The 22793-nt window shown below is 34.7% G+C and overlaps 2 protein-coding genes across 4 annotated transcripts in view; one reads left to right on the forward strand and one right to left on the reverse strand.

Moving 5' to 3' along the window:
* Nucleotides 1-1377: 1377 nt before the first annotated feature.
* LOC112052127 (transmembrane protein 223) lies at nucleotides 1378-4000 on the forward strand. The gene is made up of 2 exons (XM_024091070.2): nucleotides 1378-1845; nucleotides 3244-4000. Exons 1-2 carry the CDS (start codon nucleotides 1464-1466, stop codon nucleotides 3537-3539), a joined length of 678 nt encoding a protein of 225 aa, XP_023946838.2. The 5' UTR covers nucleotides 1378-1463; the 3' UTR covers nucleotides 3540-4000.
* A 503-nt stretch (nucleotides 4001-4503) lies between these two features.
* Nucleotides 4504-22793, reverse strand: part of LOC112052128 (uncharacterized) — a 130122-nt gene continuing 111832 nt past the window's right edge. For 2 of the 3 annotated variants that reach the window (XR_008251479.1, XR_008251478.1), the window contains one exon: nucleotides 15460-15549. Coding sequence is in view for 1 of the 3 variants with exons in the window: in XM_024091072.2 (XP_023946840.2) it covers nucleotides 13752-13863; nucleotides 14825-14919; nucleotides 15460-15549 (297 nt within the window). In the remaining 2 variants the exon portion in view is untranslated. Of the gene's footprint in view, nucleotides 13864-14824; nucleotides 14920-15459; nucleotides 15550-22793 lie in introns of those variants that run through there. The other variant, XM_024091072.2, reaches the window with a different exon arrangement.

Here is a 22793-nt window from a genome sequence, read left to right on the forward strand (position 1 = left end):
AAAGTAACAAGTTAATGTAACCCGACAGTATCATGAGGTAATATTAAAAGAAATAACTAAATAATAAAATTAAATTGAAATTTTGAAATTAATGACTGAAATATTTTTTTTTTTGTGGATTACAAAAACCAAAAATAGTTGAAGAAACCAATTAAGAAAAACAAAATAAAAAGACAAAAATGATTCTCTGTTACCCGGGATCGAACTCAGGATTCTTAGTGATTCGTACCTTGTGTACATACCACTAGTCCAAATGACTGTGTAGAACTCTGTTGAAATTAATGTACGCTTACTATCAGATAATATGATGTAAAATCGCTGGCCACTGAGTATTTAGGAGTACGTATCTATTCCATAGGTCCTAATGGCTCGTACTTCTAAATACTCGTGGAGCTAGTCTTTGGAGCGCGTCTCTCGGCGTACTCGTACTCGTAACACTCAGTACGCGTTTTAGCGAGTACGACTCACCTCTAACACTTTCCTCCGTGGCTCCGTCGTCTTTTTGTGTTGTTTTTGGATTGTTTGTATCCTCTTTGGTATATGTCACAGACGAAAAATGAAGCGTTCTGAGGTAAGATAAATAGTTAAAGGTCCTGAGCAAGGAACATATTTACTCCGAGCCTTTGACAGCGGTAGTCGGTACGTTTGCACATGAGAGGTACAGCCTGGTACAGCGATACCAAGCAGTACACTCACACACGTATTAATTATTTTAGTCTATTATTTATTTTACTACCCGCTATTAGATCATTAAAAAGAAAGGAACTTCCTCTTAAACCGTTGCCCCTCTGTCAAAGATCAAGAATCAATGATATAACGCGTTTATAAAAACTGTTGCTATAGAATCGATGTTTCATTGTTGTAATCGTTTTCGTCGCTTAAAGAGCTCCTTAAAAATGTCGGTTTGTGTAGTTGAGTGGCATAAAAAACGGCCAAAAACTTGTAGTTTAGTAAAAGATGGAGTAACTTCTACCATAATTTTATCACATTTGTAATAAAAACGATTTCTAAAAAGAATCAATTCTTTTGACGGAACAGCAAAAAATCGATCAAGTAATCGAACATTCTATAAATATTCTGTGGATAGACTAATGATATAGTTGTGTGTAGTGTATGGACACAGAATATACTTAATGGTGTTAAATGTTTTCGATGTGTGAGTTTACCTCGTCCCCCTCAAAAAACGACAGACTTTTTGTTGGTGAATTTGGGTGCGAAACAGGTCTATTATTTTTAATGGTCTAAGTCTAAGCCCAACTATGATTTAAGTTGTATTTTAATTTATAGATAAAAATAAAATAATAATCTGTACATTTTCTTTTCATTTTGACATCTGTCTCAGTCTCAGATGTCAGTGTCATTGTCAGCTTTTCGAAAATGTTTTGTTGAATGTTGAGGACTCAGGACTGAGGTTATGTTTTCAACCAAATTCAAATTGTATTATTTTATGAAATATATAAACAATGTCCTTTTTGTCTTATGCAGCAATAGCCATTAAAAGGGCAGTTACATTTCGATACCCGTTGAAGAAAAACTGTGCTAAAGCTGTCAATGGTGCATCATTTAGTTCAGCGGTAACCAAAACAATTCATGACGTGAATACGAATGTTACGAAAGACGTGATATTGTTTAAATATGAAAACCCAAAGTTTTATAAGTACATGAATATATTTGCTGTCGTCCAATACATGTTTTGGACATATTTGGGTCTGTTCGCACTGCAGAATCTAAGAGACGTACCCGTTGATAAATCCACTATCACAGCTGATACGCCGTGGTTTAGAAAAATAAATTTAGGCGAGAATAAGTATAGAAATACTATAGGAATCATATCAGTTGCTATTGGTAAATATATTAATGTACTCTTTTTGTAATGGCTTAGACTAATAATACATAGAGGTAGTTTGTGGTATTGTAGGCGTATATAAACTCTGGATCTACAAAACCGATTTTGAAAAACCTTTAGCACTTAATAGCCACATTATTTGTGAGTGTTATACAGTATATTTTATTCCTGTTTTCTTATGAAAGTCGGAACTATGCGGGTGAAACTGTGGGGCGTCATCAAGGAAAGATTTAAATTTAAAACCCATAGTATACTCTTTTATATATCAACCTATCAAAAGTTGGAAGTATTGGGACACATTAATGTAATGTGTAAACTACTTAGAAAATTATCTATGTAATTTGTATTTATGTATTCTTACAATGCACTTAAGTATTCTTACAATTAAATTTCTTTTCTATGATCTGGGCAATAAACGTTTTGACTCGACATAGTCCATTGCCTATGTTGATTGTTAATATTTCAACAAAAGTACTTTAATATAATTAACAGTATAGTGTTAACCAAAAAATTCATTTCAAAATTCAAAATTCATTTATTTTCAACAGTCAGTTTACAAGCACTTTTGAAATGTCAGTTGACTATTTGTAAAGATTCTACCACTGGTTTAGAAGGCAGGTTCTGCTGAGAAGAATTGACAAGAAACTCAACAGTTGCTGTTTTTAAAAAGTTCAATTCATTGCAATTGACACTGATTTCTCTCTCCTATGAAAAGTGAGGTCTGGCCTTGCACTGGACTATCACAGATAGGCCAGTAGTGATCACAATGATTATTAAATTCTGAACGTTTTCTACTTAATAAAACATCTGCTTATATCATCATTATCAACCCATATTTGGCTCTCTGCTGAGCTCGAGTCTCGTCTCAGAATGAGAGAGTTTAGGCTAAAAGTCCACGCTGGCTCAACGGCAGATTTCACACATGCAGAGCATTAAGAAAATTCTCTGGTATGCAGGTTTCCTCACAATGTTTTTCAATCACTGTTTGAGACATGTGATATTTTGTTTCTTAAAATGCACACTGAAAAGTTGGAGGTGCATGCCCCAGACCGGCTTCAAACCTTTCGGAATCATAGGCAGAGGTCATATCCACTGGGTTATTACATTTTGGCTAGGCTTTTATCACTTCATTTCATTGTGGCGCAGTGGGTAGTGACCCTGCTTTCTGCATCCACGGCCGTGGGTTCGATTCCCACAACTGGAAAATATTTATGTGATGAAAATGGGTTTTTCCCAGTGTCTGTGTGTATTTATACATTATATATAAGTATTTGTATGTAGTATATAAATGTGTATGAATATTATAATAATAATACAAGCTGCTCTGTATGCTTACTTTGGGGCTAGATAGTGATGTGTATTGTTTAAGTATATTTATTTATTTATTATTGTTCCAGGGACTGGTTCACTAGCCTTGGTATGGATGTATACACTGAAGTCTGTCCGCTATCTAGTCCTAAACAAGGGTGGGCGTCACTTGACATTCATCACCTACTCACCATTTGGGAACAACAGAATGATGAAAGTGCCCATTGAATTTGTTTGTTGCAAGGAGAGCCGGAAGCTGGCTAAAGTGCAGCTACCTTTGAAGGTGAAGAATACGGTGATGCATTACATGCTGGATATGAGAGGGGAGTTCAAACAGCCATTGCTTTTTGACTCTACAGCGGGACTTAAGAGGATATGGAACTAGATTGGAGTTTCAGAGCGCACTTAAAGAGGTATATCCAGTGGCGTACATAAGGTTGTCGATCATGATAAGCACTAGTAATAAAATTAAACAAACTGGAAAAATCTGTATTTAATAAGCACTAAGAAGACAACTCTTAGGGTATGCAGTACTTTAATGCATTAATTAAGTGCACGCCACTGGGTGTATCTTATGATGTCAACCACCACTGTGCAAATTGGATCTAGTGAGTGAATGCAGTATAAAGTGCTTACAGAAAAATATTGTGAAGCTTGTGAAGATTTGTTGTTTATCAAAACAACAAAGTAACTGCTGTTGTGGAAATTACATTTCTTTTTTATAAAACAAGGTTAGAGGTGTAAGATTTATTGGTTTTTACAGTGTAACTTGCACACTTTGTAAATAATTAGAATTAGATGCTGAAATATGTAAGTTTGTTAATTAAAATCTTAAATAAGAAATTCCTTTTATTTTATTATTATTTTTATTTTTTTATATTAGCTTTTGCACATGACTATTATGTCAGTAAAAGTAAGGCTGTATGGAAATTAAAAATAAGATTTTTTTTTAATTCAAAACTCCATTGATATTTGTACATAAATTGGATATGTAAAATGTTACACATCAAGGTATCTTGTATCTTCATTAAGATTTAACTTTATTTCAAAACTCCTTAAAATTAGTTTATTGCTTTACTATTTTGCGCTTATGAATTTAAAAAGAACATGAAAAAAAAGTTTGTGAGCAAGTGTGTGTGTGTTTGATCCTCCTTCTCGCTGCGGCTAATTTAGCAGAATTTTTGAATGGACTCTAGATTAACACAAAGGCTACTTTTGATCCCTGAAATATCCACTGTTCCCGTGGCATTTGTGAAAAAATAAATTCCAAGCAGATGAATATTATAGGTTATACTTACATTTATAAAGCTCACATGTTTGGTAAAGGGTAGAAAAAAGAAAGCATAATATATACGAAAACTCTTTATTATTTCGTAATTAAACCAACTAAAAGTTCATTCTGAGTCAACACAAAAAAAAAAACAAGAAATCCGTACAATCAATAACAAAAATAAATTTCTCTTCATATTATTATTTACAAGTGCGTTCATCAGACAAAAAACTTTTCTTTTAAATCCTGTCCAAAAAGATTGATTAAGAAAAAACTACTATACAATGCATTCAGAACAATAGCAAAATCATGTTTGTCTTCATCAAACGCTTTAGAATTTGTTAATCTAAGTAATTAATAATAATAACTATTAGCCAAATTTTCAAATTTACTTTTAATTCAATTAGGCTTAGATTTCAATTCAAGTACTTTTGATAAGGCTGGATTTCAAAATTAGAGCCAATTCTGGATGGGTGGGCGTGGTATTAATGTGCTTATATATAAATTGATTTAATTTTTGAAATCACAATTTACTGAAAATTTTAGTTACCTATATTACTCGTAGGTAACTACTTTTGCAAATGTGCGATAAAGACAAACATACTCTTGATTCATCACTGCACAATTATCATCATTCTGAACATAATTAATGTACTACTGCTGTGCCTAGTAAATAAAGCAACTTGTTGGTCACCCCTTAGGGCAGGGCCAGAGGCAGGAGAAACGAGTGTTTACAACATTAAGCAAAAACAAATCCTATGTGTAAATGTACGCCCAGACATAAATACACATGACAAAGTAACGCAGTTTAGATACTGTTTTCCTTCATTTTCAAATAATGTAGGTATTACGTTTATGCCTAGGCACTCATTGAATATTCGGGTTATCGCGATAGCCGAATTTCGGGCATACTTTAGACGCTTAGGACGGTCCATGAGGCATGAGACGTTACGTTACCACGGACTAGGCATCGTTAAATTGCTCCACTGTGATGCGGAATTCAATTGCTAATGTTGCGCAGTGACCATATTAAAAATAAAAAAAAAGAAGAGAAGAAGAAAAAAAAAGAAGAGAAGAAAAGAAAAATGATGATGATGATGATGAAGCGGCTGACGTAAGCTTAGATATCAGGGCTTCCCCTCCTTCCTCTCACCAAGCATGTTCCCAAGAAGTGTCCAATAAGTTGCACACCATCTATACAAATAATGCTTTAAGAAAATCATTGTTAATAATTTCCACATATAACTATTTACATCACATTCTGAAATATTCTAATAAGTGTTTATTTTTTTTTTTACAAAAACAAAAAAGTACAATGACAACCTTTGAAAATATATAGTATATTTATTTTACAACGACGAGTGATAACTTATTAAGAAACTATTAATCGCTTAACTTTTTAACCTATACCTACTACAGACAATTTCCATTTAATTCTACGAAATGCTTCAACTAGCTTGCTACAACAAGCTATGGAGGATAGATGGAATCAGTTTTGATACAAATATATGTATCTAATATCTATATATGAATGAGTGATCCATCTAAAAAACTCACTTTCCCATGAATTTAATATTGATTTCAATAAATAACCGAGTACCTACCTAATTATTTTAAATATTAAATTCTGGTTGTATACAACTGGGAACATACATAAAGGTCGAACACACAATATTTTTTATTTATCAGTTAAAATGATGATTTGAATCACAATGTCAAAGTAGGCAAAGATATTTGTTTTAATTACAACTTGTAAAAAATTCATTAAAAATTTAACAAAAATTGACGATAGAAAATAAAAAAAAAACAAATTTCATCCATCGATCCTCATTCTATTAAGTACAAGATTAATTAAATCCTTATTTACAATAAATTAATATTTTGGTTACAGTATTCCCATAGTTATTAGTTACAGCAATATTTTATATTTTTTATAGATTGTATCTACATGCCATTTTACGTGATACTTTATATTATTATTATTATTTATTATAGCATTTTTTTATAATCTTTAACCAGTTTAGTGTGCTGGGCGGCTTAAATGAGCCATGACCCTTAATAGAAATGGCAAATATTTTGTTAACGTATATGTATATCTTCAATTTTGCGTCCAATTTGTAAAACAAATCAGATAACTGATAATAATATTCAAAAATTTAATTACTCTGCTCAATTAAAAAGGACCAAATAATTCACTTTCGAGTGAGAACTGTGACACATCGCATGCGGCCTCAGACCAATTACCATAGGACCTGCCTCGCTAGACGTTACTCTGTCAAAAGTATATGATCACGATCCAACGTTATTATACAAACTGCGTCTACAGAATAGATGTTTCATTGTGTTTAAATTACACGTGTGTGCATTACGATTTAAATTTATAGTTGTGTATAGTGTAGGACACGTGACATATTTATTTTTGTTAATACTTTCGATGTGCGAGTTTACCTCGTCCCCCGCAAAAAACGACAGATAATTTTGTTGGTAAATTTGAGTGCGAAATAAATCCAAAATACAAGTCCAAAAGTAATTGGTCTGAGCGTGCGTCAGAAGGGGAAAAGCTCTGTATACATATTCAAGTAAAATAAACAGTGAAGGATATTATTTCTATGCATACGAATAATATCGGTGTAACTAATAAAAGTGGTTCTACCGCACATTCCTATCAATAAATTACGATTTAAGGCTCTCGTGTGAGGGCACGTAGGAAAAGCGGTGCACAGCTTGGCGGTTCCCAGCGTATTAAGCTATGCGCAACACCGAACCGAACGAACTGTATATATCAGCCATATACCATCAATTATTCTCGCGATCTTGCAGCGGCAATGGCTAGAACTGATCGCGTGTTGGTCGCTGCGTGCATGACGGCTCGGCTCATTCTCGTGAGTCAGTAACCATCGTAATATAATTAAAGTGTCTCTCTGTGATTTCAAAATAACTTTTCCTTATCCTATAGATAACACGATATTCAAAACACGAACTTTTCTAAAAAATGTTGTCTGGCTGTTAGTCCGAATAATCAAAATAAAAAGTACCTATTTTTATAATTAATGGGACTATTAAAATAGTTTTAAAATAGTTTAAAAAATTAAAATACCATCTACATCTTTTAAAGTTCTGGTTTGCGCGTAGCTTACCCTACATATATGACATAGCAATCACAGGTAATTTACAAAAAAATAAAATATAGACTATAATATAAATACAATAATGCATTGTCTCTCACTGCATTGCAGTTACAATATACACACTTCACTTTTTCTGCTCGGCCAAAGCCGATTATTCATTAGACAAAAAAGTTACCCTCTATTCAAATGACCAACACGAGTGAATCGTCATATCTGGTATAGTCAAAATTAACATAAAACATATTCAATTAATATTTTGGGCAGTTTCCTTTTGTTAATACGCGATTTTGCTATAAGCTACCTACACAAGGTCAAACGACATAACCATATTTCGATACATCTTTTCACTTTCACATCACTAAGCGAGGTTTTGTGGTAATTTGATTGTGTGTGGTTGGCTTTAGTAATTCCAAGTTTGAAAAACAACGATATATTTCTTTTATGATTTCAATCGAAATTTGAAAAGTAACTTTTATTTACCACTTCAGCTTTCACTTTCAAAATGTTTTCAAGATTTCTAAAAACTAAAAAATGCACGCCAGGCGCACTAACATTACTTATTTTGTTGTATGTTTTTTTTTCAGTTATAAAAATATCATTTGCCCTTTTACGCACGAATAACTTAAGAAGTACTTATGTTAAGTATTTTTTTTTTATCAAAACAACATTTCTATATTAAATTTTATTTAGGTATGATTCAGAAAACTTTAGTGACGTCATAGTTGACATAGCACTGAGTACATATTGATATTGAAGAAACTATAATCTGAATCAATAATCCTAAAGTACAAAAACTATTTGTAGAGCCAAATTTTGAAAGCTTCTCTAAAAACTGTATCAGATTCACGATGACTTGTTGAATGTAAATGTATCTTACTCGTAAGATTTAAACTTAAAAAATGCCATTCAAAATTTGGTCTATTTTACCCTATTCGTTGTTTGAGGGTACTATAATATTATATTCACGCTTTTACAGGGTTTTAGGGTAAAACATGCGACGGTATGCCAAGTCGCTCAAGTATGCGACGGTATGCCAAGTCGCTCAAGTATGCGACGGTATGCCAATTCGCTAAGTATGCGACGGTATGCCAAGTCGCTCAAGTATGCGACGGTATGCCAATTCGCTAAGTATGCGACGGTATGCCAAGTCGCTCAAAAGCAACGGTATGCCAAGTCGCATAAGTATGCGACGGTATGCCAAGTCGCTCAAGTATGCGACGGTATGCCAAGCCGCTCAAGTATGCGACGGTATGCCAAGTCACTCAAGTATGCGACGGTATGCCAAGTCGCTCAAGTATGCGACGGTATGCCAAGTCGCTCAAGTATGCGACGGTATGCCAAGTCGCTCAAGTATGCGACGGCATGCCAAGTCGCTCAAGTATGCGACGGCATGCCAAGTCGCTCAAGTATGCGACGGTATTCCCTAAAACCCTGCACAAAATCGTTGTCAAAATCATACTCGATCTATCTCATTCATCAGTCTCTAACTCTTACATAAATTTCAGTCATCATTTACACAATAAGTCGCTGTTATTAAAATTAAAAAAAAAAAAAACAAGAATTACAAATATGCAGTATTTGCATTGAGCATATAATTTAGAAGTAATATTAATAAGAAATACAAATTAAACAGTATATTACAAGAAAGCTTGTACATGTACAGGTACAGGCATCGATATAAATCGTTAGATGGGCCCCTCCATATTAGAGAACGCACAATTTTATGTCATTACCCAAAGACGTGCACGCACATCTTATCTTAGTACGTAACAAGCGCATGCTTTGAGTCGACGTGGACCTAAAAAAGTATTTACTGTATTTTCTTATTTTAATCCCTTAATTATGCCTACGTGTTCATTTTGGAAGTGTAAAAACGCAAGCCACAACATGAATAAAGAGAAATGTGTTACGAGTGATGACGTACTCAATGTGCGAAACCAATGACAATTCCGCGACACTTTGAGGTCCATCTAACGATCTACGATCGATGGGTACAGGTTGACATTAAAATTCACTCTAAACAGAAAAGAAATGAATAACACTGATGTTTTAATGCGGCTTTGCACCCGAGCCGACAACTTACAACCTGTCCGTCGTGATATGGTTAAAACAATGAATGCTCAGAACGCGTCATTGCTTTTCTTCATTGCTACAACGCGTTGAGATCGAATAGTACGTCAGCCACGACACAAATTTCGCTATTTGTTCTTCTTGTGATTGCCACAAGGCGTCGTGCGCGTTTTCATCTGAGCCATAACATTAGAATAGAATTTCGCCATGTGGATGTTTTACTGTGACCACGACGCGTTGTGAGCTATTTTTCCGTTCACTGACCGTTTTCAATCTTTGAGCGTAACATATAAAATCTCAAAGAAGAAGCTGATACCAAATTATTCGTCATCATTATTGTATGCCTTTTTACGGTCCTGTACAGTCCTCTATGGGGATATTATCTAGACCCACCATACTGCTCCAATACAGGTTGACGGGCAATTATAAACTACACAGAGTAATTAAAAATAAGGATCATTCAAATGACTGTTAATTTCATTTGATTTTACATTCGTTTAGCATTTTGTACTTATTAATACGAATATGATTTTTGTATGTAAAATAACAATTAGATTTAGTGTTCTATATTTGAAAATATTTATTTTATTAATTTGAATTTGTAATAAACGTCAAAAATACTGTCTATTTCGTTACTACCCACATTCACAGATCGATAAGTTCTTTATTGTTAAACCTATTTTAAGAAATGCTAATTTCTCCACTAATTTATTACCTAATATTATAATATAATAAAGTGTTATCCTTTTTTAATAACTATATATTTTTTTCAGTTTATTTAGATTTATATAATAATAATGAAGTTATATGAAATATTATTTTTGTAATTTTACCCGAAAAATTAAACCGAAAGATTTCTTCAACTTTTCAATGGCCCTCAATAGGGAACTACCCTGGTTCTAATAAAAAAAATATTAAAATCATTTCACAATCATCATACATCAACACATAACAAATAAATATGAAATAAGAACCTTCTCCAATTAGAAGTAGGTTAAAATGGAAAAATAACCCTTTAAAAAAAACCATTTGCTTATCATCGTATTTTGAGTTTTAATTAAGTCACGATATCTATCTACGTTGGCCCATTTTGTCACATTGTTCTTTATCGAAAGGTCATTAAATGATAATAATTTATGTATTAGTTTAACTAATACGCTAATTTAATTGAAATTAGCAAATCTAATTTTTTTTTATGAAAACATGAGTGGCGAGTTATAATAAATAGAGAAAACATTTTTTTTCACATTTCTTCAATCATTATCATTAATATAATTTACATTGAACTATCCTAATCTAAACGCACAGGACATAAATTTCATAAGTATATGTTAACACAGAAGAAATCCACAATTTTAGTAAATTGAGAGTTACCCGCATACCGGTGACCGGTCATAACGCGGATATAGCATTTCTGGTCGGATTTAGTTTAGGGTCCAACGCACACTACCGACGGAGCGAAAATTTCTTCAGTATGCCGATTGTAATGCGTGCGGTTACGTGGTAAATATGGTAAGAGGCAATCTCAAAGGATTAGAGAATCGTGGGATAATCTCTATGGTATAAAGATAATGTTAGTCATGACCCTCAGCAATGAGGGTCGTGGATGTACCTTGGTGTCGAGAGTGGCGCGAATAAGACTAACGCATCGTCCATGAGGTTCTCTTTCCTTCCAATTTGCCAGTGATCACTAGTTTCTCTAAGTTATCTCCTTCTCTCCTGGCAATATCGTAATTCTGCTATTTATATTTTCCAAAAACGCTATTTGTCTTCTTTCTAGAATTATTACGTATTTATACATAATTGTGATTATTTGTACGAAGATCTTAGTATATATAAAAACACTACTGCAAGTCTTTTGAGGTTATTTTACAATACGAAGTTTCTCAATATCCACTGAAGCTATAACTATAGCTAGCCCTTCTAAAATAATCTTCTAGCTATTTTAAATAAGGCAGCACCTCGAAATTACAACCTTTATAAACAAAACTCTGTAACTTCATTTGCGGTTAAAGATTTTGCAATATTCAAAGTGAATTATATTCATATTGGAGAAACCGCAAACTTCAATTTTTTGCGATGCGATTTTTCAGTAGTGCGGGTTGGTACTCAAACCAGTTATAAAGAAGTTGCATCTATAAATAAATAATTATATAACGACGATTTGTGAATATCTGTAGGTATGCGTCGGATTAATATAATTTACCTTTTAGAGTAACGCAAAATTTAGCGAAAGAGTTTTGTTTATTCAAACACTGATACCCAAAGCATTCTAAAGGCGTATACACACTAAACACGGGATTCGATCCTATGCCAATAAACGTTTTTTACTGATTATGCCTAGAATCACACTTTAAACTGAAAAACGGTGTATGTAATGTGATTCTGGATGTAGGTGAATTTGATCTCAATCTCACTCTTCTAACCCTTGTGTTAATTATGTCCTGTTCTAATCCAAATTATATTCCAGACATATTTTGTACTCTGTCACATCAAACATCTACTATTACAGACTATGGAAATTGTGAACAATAATTATTTTTTATCTGTTAAAAAATGTTCAGATTGCCTAGTGGCAGTTTTCAATGTTTTCATACTGTGACTATTGCGTAACCGTTGACGCGAATTTGCAAGGAATTAAAACAGTTGTGCAGTAGTGCCACTAGATGGCGCTGTTTCAATTCCTTAGAAATTTGCGTTTACGGTTACGCGATCGTCACAGTATGAAAACATTCTAAACTGCCACTAGGCAGACTGTAGTTATTTAAAATTCACAAACATCAAGATTTCTATAACAACTTCAGAATATTACTTAAGTCACCGCAGACCGCAAACGGCAGTCAATTCAAATATCTGTTTAATTATTATACAGTTTAACGTTCGTTGAATAAACTGATTGGCCAGGTGACGTCAACATTTTATTACGTCATATCCCAATAATCTCATTGGTCTAATTATACACTTTTACGTACGACGATTTAATTGATTGGTCAGGTCACCGTATCGCGTCATATCCCAATAATTTCATTGGTTATTTCTCCACATTTACTGTTAGCCTAAGTAATACCAGAACATCCATCACATACCATATGAATATATTATATTACGTCAAAATATGCTCTATCGTCAACATATATATATTACAATTCAATCTAATTTCGATGACATATCAAAATATTACACGTACACAAATTAATATCAACTGAATCTGTCATAAGAAGACCATAAAATTGTATGTGTTAACGTCAAATTTTTACATATCTGTCCATAGATACTACAACAATAGAAGTTAAATGGTCTTTGTGAGATGGAAAAATTACACTTTTAAATGTACCCTCAAAATACAGGCAGTTAAATAATAAGCAAAGTACCTTCAAAATCTATTTAACCTTTTCTGGTCTCAAATCAAATAATAAAAATCATTTCAAAATAACAAAAAATGAACAAAAACAATTACTATTTATATGGTGTTATTTACATAACTACAGATGACATTGAGAGTACATTTAAAATTTCAATGTTATTTATAAAGTTTTGAATATGAGAATTGATGTCATCAAAAATTCACGAGTTACAATATTTTTCATGTCAATCAGTAATGTTTATTTTGTTAATCTACCGTCAATTTCATATTTATAAACTTTTCTAAACTGATGCGAACTTGAACGATGTTAAAGACTATATAATATGTTTTATGTTAGACCAATCACAAAACGCATGTTAAACAAACTCTGCGATTGGTCAACATATATATCTGCATGTTGGTATCACGTTGCTGATTGGATGAAAATTTGCATGTTGGTATTTTTAACTGCTGCGTAAAAGCCATAATATGAAAAAGCTCGAATATGAGCTCGAAGCTGTGAATACCTACAAAATGTCAAAACTTCGCATCAATTTAAAAAAAATCTACAGTCATTGATATATACTACAACATAGATATACATACACACATACAACCACTTTATCGTTGGTACATATTTTATGTATTAGAATTTTAGACATAAAAAGTTTCCAGACAACCAAGTCCATTGCAAACTTTAGTCCTATATCTATGTCCAACCATTCTTGTACGCAAAAAAGGTGCGTATTACCTCGCATTAGAGTCCATTATCTAATAGCGACGTCGTCAGTCGGAGAGGAACCTCGTCCTCGTCTCGTCGCCGTCGTCGTCTCGTCCGGGGCTGATGCTTTCGATTTCGTCCACTTCCTCGAGGTTTTTTGTGTTCGGGTTGCATAGTCTGGAACGAAAGAGGGCAATTTCTTATCAAAGATTTTATAATAGGGATATGTCACTAGCGCGTCAAAACTGAACTGAACGATTTAATTTCATTGAGTCGCATAGAAAACAACGAAAGTTATTAAACAAATAATACCTAAATATTATAAAAAATGTTGAGTTGTGTGTTCAGGAACTGTAAAAACTTTATATACATGTATATATAAAGTTTTTACAGTTCCTGAACACACAACTCGATCCTCGCGCACCTACTTCTACTTACCATTACCAGCAAACCAGCAAATTACCAGCAGATTACCAGCAAAATCTCTCTATAACTTGCTTAAAGACCTTGGCCTGTCTAGAACTGCAGCTAGTTCTAAAGCGGGTATCCAAAGTTGTTGCTAGTGGGTTCTTAGTTCTTACCAATCACTTAACTGCGCGCGAGAACAACACGAGCGGAGTGAGGGTCGATTGTCAATTTATTTCTTCACCCTACATCATTGGTCACAAGTCCAGGACTCTGCTCGGAATTATTGTCTCTGTCACGCGATGAACCCGGCACCCGCACGGTGAGCCCATGCGTTGCTAAGATATTCGTCACTCTATGTTAAAGACTAGCGGACGCCCGCGACTTCGTCCGCGTGAAACTCGATGTAAAATTTCAACTACCCCCATCCTACCTCTACCCCTACCCCTAGCCTACCCCTACCCCTACACCTACCCTTCTTTTCTGGTTGGTTTTTTACACCTTGTGTCCGAAAAACCTAAATATCTTACGGAACCCTATTTTTTTCCAAAATAAAGTTTAGCCTATGTTACTTGTGGATAATGTAGCTTTCGAATGGTGAAAGAATTTTAAAATCGGTCCAGTAGTTTTTGAGCCTATTCATTACAAACAAACAAACAAACATACAAACAAAGTTTTTCTCTTTATAATATTAGTATAGATAGTATAGTAAGGTATGAAGAGTTCACCGTACCTGCACTTACAGCAGACGATACAGGGTGCAGCGAGCAGCAGCAGAGGGCTCGCGACGAGCAACAGCAAACCGAAACCCGCAAATATACCCACCACCTGGGGAAAATATAATACATTCACATTACATTAGTAAATCACCAATACATGTAAAAAAAAATACGAGCCGTGACAGCCCAGTGGATATGACCTCTGCCTCCGATTCCGGAGGGTGTGGGTTCGAATGCGGCCCGGGACATGCACCTCCAACTTCAGTTGTGTGCATTTTAAGAAATTAAATATCACATGTCTCAAACGGTGAAGCAAAAACCATCGTGATCGGAAACCAGAGAATTTTCTTAATTATCTGCGTGTGTGCCGCATTGGGCTATTGGCCTAACCCCTCTCATTCTGAGAGGAGACTCGAGCTCAGCAGTGAGCCGAACATGGATTATTAATGATGATAATGATGATATCTTTTACATTTAGGTCGATGAATCATCCGATAAACGTTAAACATTACTAGTGGTCATTGGTTACTCAAAGATATCATCCGATAACGTTAGAAAATACGAATATGTTTTCATCCTACAGCATTCTCTAATTATAATTAATTAATAAATTAATTTAATTAAATTAATAATAAATGGCGATAATTACCTGAGCGCGATGCCATAAAACTGAAGCCCTTGAGTGACCGAGCTTGTTTTTGCACGGCCCTTTGTCGTAGTGCCGCAGTAGGAAGTCGTCCTGAAATTAATAAGTACCCTCTGTTATAGTGGTTATAGTCGTTCATTGTTTTCAACTGTGTAGGTACAGTTCGCGCGGCGAGAGTTTGGCTTTGACCTTCGGATGGAGGGGATTACTGCGCATGGGTACTGTCACGCACACAATACTTTTCCTTTTTTATGTACCAGGTTGGATATTTGAGTGGGTCAAAATTCATGTATAGTGATAATAATGCTAGAAAATAATACGAAGTAGATAAACTTCTTCATTTATTAAAACTATTGATAGTTATTTTACATATTTAAAATGTTTATACAGAGACAGCAATGAAAATTCTAAATAATTGTTTTTAATAAAATTATTTATTCCAAGATACATGTAAAATTGGTACATAAGAACAAAAGAAAACTTAAAATAATTATTAAATACAGTGTGTCCCTGGATAATCTGCAACACCAAAAGGGGGTAATATTAATATTTAACAAAAAAACTTAAACAAACAAACTCAACAAATAATAACAATCGACAACAATTAACGAAAATAGCAATTCATTTGTGAACGTGATTGTACAACAGGAGTGCGCGGTACGTCGTTTCGGTGCGAGAGGCAGGTAACGACTGGAGCGCCAATCAGAGCACCGCGCACCCGCCCCGCACCCCGCTAATGCCCGTTGATACCCAATTTCTGATTTCTGCGCAATAACGGTCAAAGCCAAACTCTCGCCGCGCGAACTGTATCTAAAATTGTTCACTTCATTTTAATCTAGATAAATTTAAAACAAGATTTAGAATAATTTTTTCTGACAATTTTAACGTATATGTCGGAGCGAGTAAGTAATTCGATAGGTCGGCTCGTCGTAATGAGCCGAGATAGTACAAAATGTTCCGTGAGTTAGTTGGGGAGCCTATCTCATTCTTGTTGTGACGTTCGATCCGTCCACACCCCTTGTTGGATAATCCTTCATGGATTATTTTGTGATAGGCAGGGAGAATGACTTGAGTGGAGAAGGGGAGTGTTAACTAGTTTTAAAAGACGTCTTTAACCCTACATCCTTCGGTCACAAGTCCGGGACTTCACTCTGCCATTAGAGGTTTTATTGGTAACATTCTTGGTGGGAATTGTTAGACCTGACACGACTTTCATTCAATAATAGTGTTTTGCCCTTTAAATCCGCTTCTGATGTCATCCCGTTTCCGACATAATAATATGTAATAATGAAACAAGGAAGAAGAAGAAAGACTCAACAACCCCACCCTCTCATGATATATTTTCCAAAAATCCTTTCTTAATGTACCTATGTTACAAAACAAAGTTACTGCTTTTACTTTTTCCGCGACTTCGTCCGCATGTAATTTAGTTTTTCACAAATCTCTCGGGTTCCATGGATTTTTACGGGATAAAAAATAGCCTATGTGTTAATCCAGAGTAAAATCTATTTCTATTCCGAATTTCAGCCAAATCGCTTCAGTAGCGGCATTAAAGAGTAACAAACATCCAAACATCTATACAAACTTTCGTTTAAAATATTAGTAGGATACCTACTTGTGTTTTTCAAATTCCTATAGTTTTGAATACTACGTAGAAAACTACGTTGCTTATTTAATTCTTAACGTTAATGAACTATATCTACTTTCGTTATATTTCCGGTAAACCAAAGATGAAATACAAGTTTGTTCTTGGACAAGTCACAAGCTGGTCAGTGTAAGTAGGTATTAAATTAATTAAGTGCCAGTGATTAAGCTGTAAACGTTTATACTAGAGATCAAAAGTAAAATACTATTCGAGTGATCGTAAAGTTTTATTGCAATCATGAGGACAACATAGTAACTTAAGATCAAAGGTTTCAAATAAAAAAAAAACTCACCATAAAAAATGTTTCCACGTGGAAACTAATTAACACTAAATATAGTGGAATATTTTTTCCACAAGATCCGAAATGGCTTACTCGTGATTTATTATTTAAAAAAAAAACAACGAGGATAATCAACATTAGATTTGGCTGATTAATTTCATTTAACTATGAGGTTCTTTAAATGCACATTCAGCTAAGGTATTTTTTACCTCTGCCTCCGTTTCCGGAGTGCGTAGGTTCGAATCCGGTCCGGGGCATGCACCTCCAACTTTTCAGTTGTGTGCATTTTAAGAAATTAAATATCACGTGTCCCAAACGGTGAAGGTAAACATCTTGAAGGAACCTGCACACCAGAGAATATTCTTAATTATCTGCGTGTGTCAAGTCTGCCAATCCGCATTGGGCTAGTGTGGTGGACTATTGGCCTAACCCCTCTCATTCTGAGAGGAGACTCAAGCTCAGCAGTGAGCCGAATACGGGTTGATAAAGATGAAGAAGATTTTTTACAGATTTATAGCTAACAGATTTGAAGCTACCCGAGGGATCTCGGAAGGCTTTTTTTATTCTTTACAAGTTAGCCCTTGACTACAATCTCACGTGATGATAAGTGATGATGCAATCTAAGATGGAAGCGGACAACTTGTTAGGAGTAGGATGAAATTCTACATTCCTTTCGGTTTCTACACGACATCGTACCGGAACGCTAAACCGCCTGTACTTCATTGCCGGTAGAGTGGTAGCCACGGCCTAGCATGGACCAATTAAGAAAACCTCAATCGACTCAGCCGGGGATCGAACCCATGACCTCCGTCTTGTAAATCCACCGCGCACACCACTGCGCCACGGAGGCCGTCATAGATCCTTTTATTAAATCGCAATTAATGGGGATGATGACTAGGTTTGAATTTATTGATTTTAATGATACATTCGGGTAAATAAGGTCAAAGTTAACTAATTTATACATAAAAAGCAAAGATTTACTGGATATTTGCAAAATAAATAAGATTATAAAATTTCAAAATCTTTTAAAAATATTTTATCGTAATTAGATGAAAATTCATACAGTTTTAGCTTCCTTACATTGAATGTGACATTTTTTAATACATGAACTATAAACATAAACGCAGAAATAACAAAGATATTAGTAATTTTGTTTAAACGCCCATACAAACCTAACGATCAGCGAGCCAACGACGTCACTAAATCGTGTCATTTTGTATGGGGCGTTTTTCAGGGATCCGCGTCAGCATCACAAATCTGACCTTTTAAATCCCTGTAGCTCTGAAAGTAATGACCGCAGATACCCTGTTCCTTTTACAAAATTGCTTTACTATTAGTATACTCTTAATTTATATACAATTTAAAAAACTGTATTATAATGTGTTTCATAATTAATTAATTAGTTTCAATTTTCGTACAGCGAAAGTGATTTCTCTAGAATCTAGTTGTAAGTTGAGTTTATAACATGGACCAAGTATGGAAAGGCTAGCTGAAGACCGGTTAGGCAAATTAGAAAGCGTTATGCTTTCTTTTGGCGCTTGAATTTCAATACACACAACGACACGGGTTCATAACTCATAATAAAGCCTGTTTCACATTGTACCATCCGTGGGTTCAAGTGATTAATAATTAAAATGAATAATATGTTTGCTTAAAACATTGATTAGTTGGAAAGCAATAAATTTTGCCAAACTCTTCATAACATGATTAATCAGTATAATAAGTCTCAGTTTTGTGTCAGTCTGTCTGAATGCTAAAAACTCAAAAATTAATGTACAGCTACTATTTATATGTATAAAAATGATTGACATGATGTCTGTCACTAACACAGCGGGCGATGGAATGAGCTATACTCGTGATCGAATCAGAAATGAGGAGATCCGCAGAAGAATCAAAGTCACTGACACAGCTCAAAGTGTCGCGTAGTTGAAGTGGCAATGGGCACATTGTTTGAAGAACCAAAGAACGTTGGGGTCAAAAGCGCAGTGTTGGTTGACCCCCCACTAGGTGGACTTTAAATGCACTGATTTTTTTAAGCCAAGGTTGTCTATGAGTATAAACTTTAAATGGTGTGTCTCTGAAATATAGATAAACCTGAAAAAATGCTATTGAAAATTTACAGGATTTTATAAACTATGCTCCGTACCAAAAGAGCTGTCAATAAAGTACATTGACCTTTCGGTGGGTAAAGCAGGGTAAATCAGTGTGCCTTTTGGTATACGGAATATAACGAAGGTTCAATGTACTTCATTGCCAGCTCTTTTGGTACGGAGTGCAGCCATGATTATACGCTTTTCATTTCTCTCTGGCGCATTTGCTAGTACTATGGTTCTCAACAGAGATGTCCTGGGTTCGATTACCAGCACGTCAGTTTAGGGTTAAATATTTTCTAAATGTATACAGATCTGGTCTAGTTGTAGGCTTCGGCCGTAGCTAGTTACCACTATACTGACAAAGACGTACCGCCCAGCGATTTAGCGTTCCGACTGCATTGTCACTTAGCATCAGGTGAGATCGTAGTCAAGGACTGACTTGGCATTTAATAAAACAAATATGTGTAACAGAACGTGGTTCAATATACCCACAAAAACCCTACAAAGTTTCAATTCAATCCAGCCAACCGTTTTTTTTTCCCACTTGATCGAATTTTTGAAAAAATTAAAGGAGCAAGAATTTCGTTCTGAAAATGTCATAATTTACGCTTTTGTGCTTGCACACGTGTATGTGTGTGGTTTTATCACAGATTGAGACCCTGTGGTTCGTCACTTCCACACACACACACACACATACATCTTCGGAGAGTGAGTTTGGAGTCACAAAATACTGTGGAACACACACATACACGTGCGCAAGCACAAAAGCGTAAATTATGACATTTTCAGAGCGAAATTCTTGCTCCTTTAATTTTTTCAAAAATTCGATCAAGTGGGAAAAAAAAACGGTTGGCTGGATTGAATTGAAACTTTGTAGGGTTTTTGTGGGTATATTGAACAGTAAAAGGCACACTTAACGTCAGTGGTTTCCGCAATATTTTTGATTGGGCGCTTGATTTTCCAAAAAACGACAAAAAGCCCTTTTTTGGATGCTTTTTCAAATTCATGTAATGATTAAAATAAAACTTTTTTTTCAAAATTCAATTAGCAACCCTTGTAGAGAGTTTATTCAAATTTTTGAAACCAACCTCAAAATTTCTGTGCGATCATTGGTTGCTGAGATATTGGTAATCAAAGACAAAATGATCTTTTTCCATTCAAACATCGATATCTCAGCGAGAAATGCTCGTATCGAGATTTAAAAAAAACGAAATTAAATCTGAATAAACAAGCTATCCGGTCCATATAGAGGTTGAGTCGAAAAAATTTTTTCCACGTCCGTAGATTAAAAAAAAAAACCAAAAAAATTTCGAAAATTTTTTTTTCAGTGGTTTTCTTATGATTACTCGAAAAATATTTTCAAAAAAAAATTTTCAAACTCAGATCCAAAAACTAAACACTTAGAGCTACAATTTGCTTTTTATTTTTTTGCTGTACGACCATTTTTGTATAAGTTACAGCCTGTTGAAAATCCCCCAAAAATTTGGATTTTTTTTCTGCTCCCTTAATTTTTGTGCATAGTATATTTGCAAAGTTAGTGTCTACTGTTGGTAGCACGAATATGTTAACAATACAAGTACGTTTTAATAATAGTTCCGGAGTATTATTATACAAACCAAACGTTATAATTCTATCTAAAACACATTAATAATTAAAGGATATTTATAACGATCGTAAAATAATATTAAAATATCGAAACACAAAGTTGAGAAATTAAATACAAAATAAATCATAACGTGACGTCACAGTTGTTAAGAGTAAAATAACCAATGATGAATTTATATCATGTAAAATAAATAATTATATTTATATAAATCATTAATAATAACCTCTACACTGTTTGGATTGATAATCATTGTTACTTAATTAAATTTAACTACAATAACCGGAAGTCATAAAAGTATGAAATGAAATGACGCTACTATACGCTAGGCGGCGACACTTATCTATACGAAATAGGCGGGAAGCAGGTACTATTTGTAACATATGTGACTGAAATGACATTGAAATAAAAGCCACAGGAACCATGTGAACTGTGATTACGCTATAAGTTAAAACGTTTCTACGTCACTGCCCGCCTTAATAACAGAGGCTCGTTGTACTGTACACGTGTTTGCTTTGCGCAAGGTTGTGCGTCTTTATTATGGTGTATTTTGTTATCATATCATCAAATACCATGTTAAGAAGTACTTTGTGAAGACTTATCACATCATTGTCTATTTTAATGGCCTCTGCAGAACCAGGTCTCCTTAATATTGAAGAGAGAATTAGACCCACCAAGCTTCTCAAATACGGATTGGCGGGATTAAGGTGATAACGTTTTTGTAACGATCACTATTAAATGTTTAGTCTAGCCATCTAATGATTACTTAACATCAAATCGATAACAACCGCATATCGTATTCCGTAAAGTCTATTGTTAACGAAAATCACAATGTCAACCCCAGTGGTTAGTAATTACGATCAGTTGGCAATAGATAAAAATAGTGAATACGAAATCTCGTGACTTCTAAATTCGTATTTTTTTTAAATAGCTCAATATTTCATAGCCCGACCTAGAACTCGAATCCAGGTACGCGTGATCGGCTATATATAGGCTAACAACTGGACAATAAGGCAGTAACGAATATCTAGTATAATAGCACATATAGGTACTTTATTCCATTACTAGCTGACGCCGCGCGGTTTTACCCGCGTGGTTCCCGTTCCCGTAGGAATAAAGGGATAATATATAGTCTATAACCTTCCTCGATGAATGGGCTATCTAACACAGAAACAATTATTCAAATCGCACCAGTAGTTCCTGAGATTAGCGCGTTCAATCAAACAAACAAACTCTTCAGCTTTATAATATTAGTGTAGATAAACATAAGTTAAAGGGATTTACGCGGGTAAAACCTCATGGCACGGCTAGTGGTTTACAGACAACTGTTCACCAGAACCGGAATTTTATTAAGTTCGCCACAGTTCGCGGCGCAACTCTCTAATTCGTGTTCATTTATTATCACTTGACGCTAATAATGGCAAATTTGATTAGCATAAGATATAAAACATGCCGCCATAATATAATACTTATACAGTCTGTCGCCACAGAATACGGACAAACAGAAGTGACAATCGTTTTCAAGAACACCACACTTCTTTTGAAAATATGACTTCATCACCTTTCATCGACATGATCATTAACAATTGATGGGCGTCCACTGCTAGACAAAGGCCTGTTGCATAGAGTTCCAACCACAACGGTCTCGAGTTGCCAGGCTCCCTCCAACACGCTTGCTGTCTCCGATCCACCTGCGGTGGGGGGTCGACTAACACT

This window comes from Bicyclus anynana, chromosome 15, assembly GCF_947172395.1.
Source record: "Bicyclus anynana chromosome 15, ilBicAnyn1.1, whole genome shotgun sequence".
NCBI lineage: Eukaryota > Metazoa > Arthropoda > Insecta > Lepidoptera > Nymphalidae > Bicyclus > Bicyclus anynana.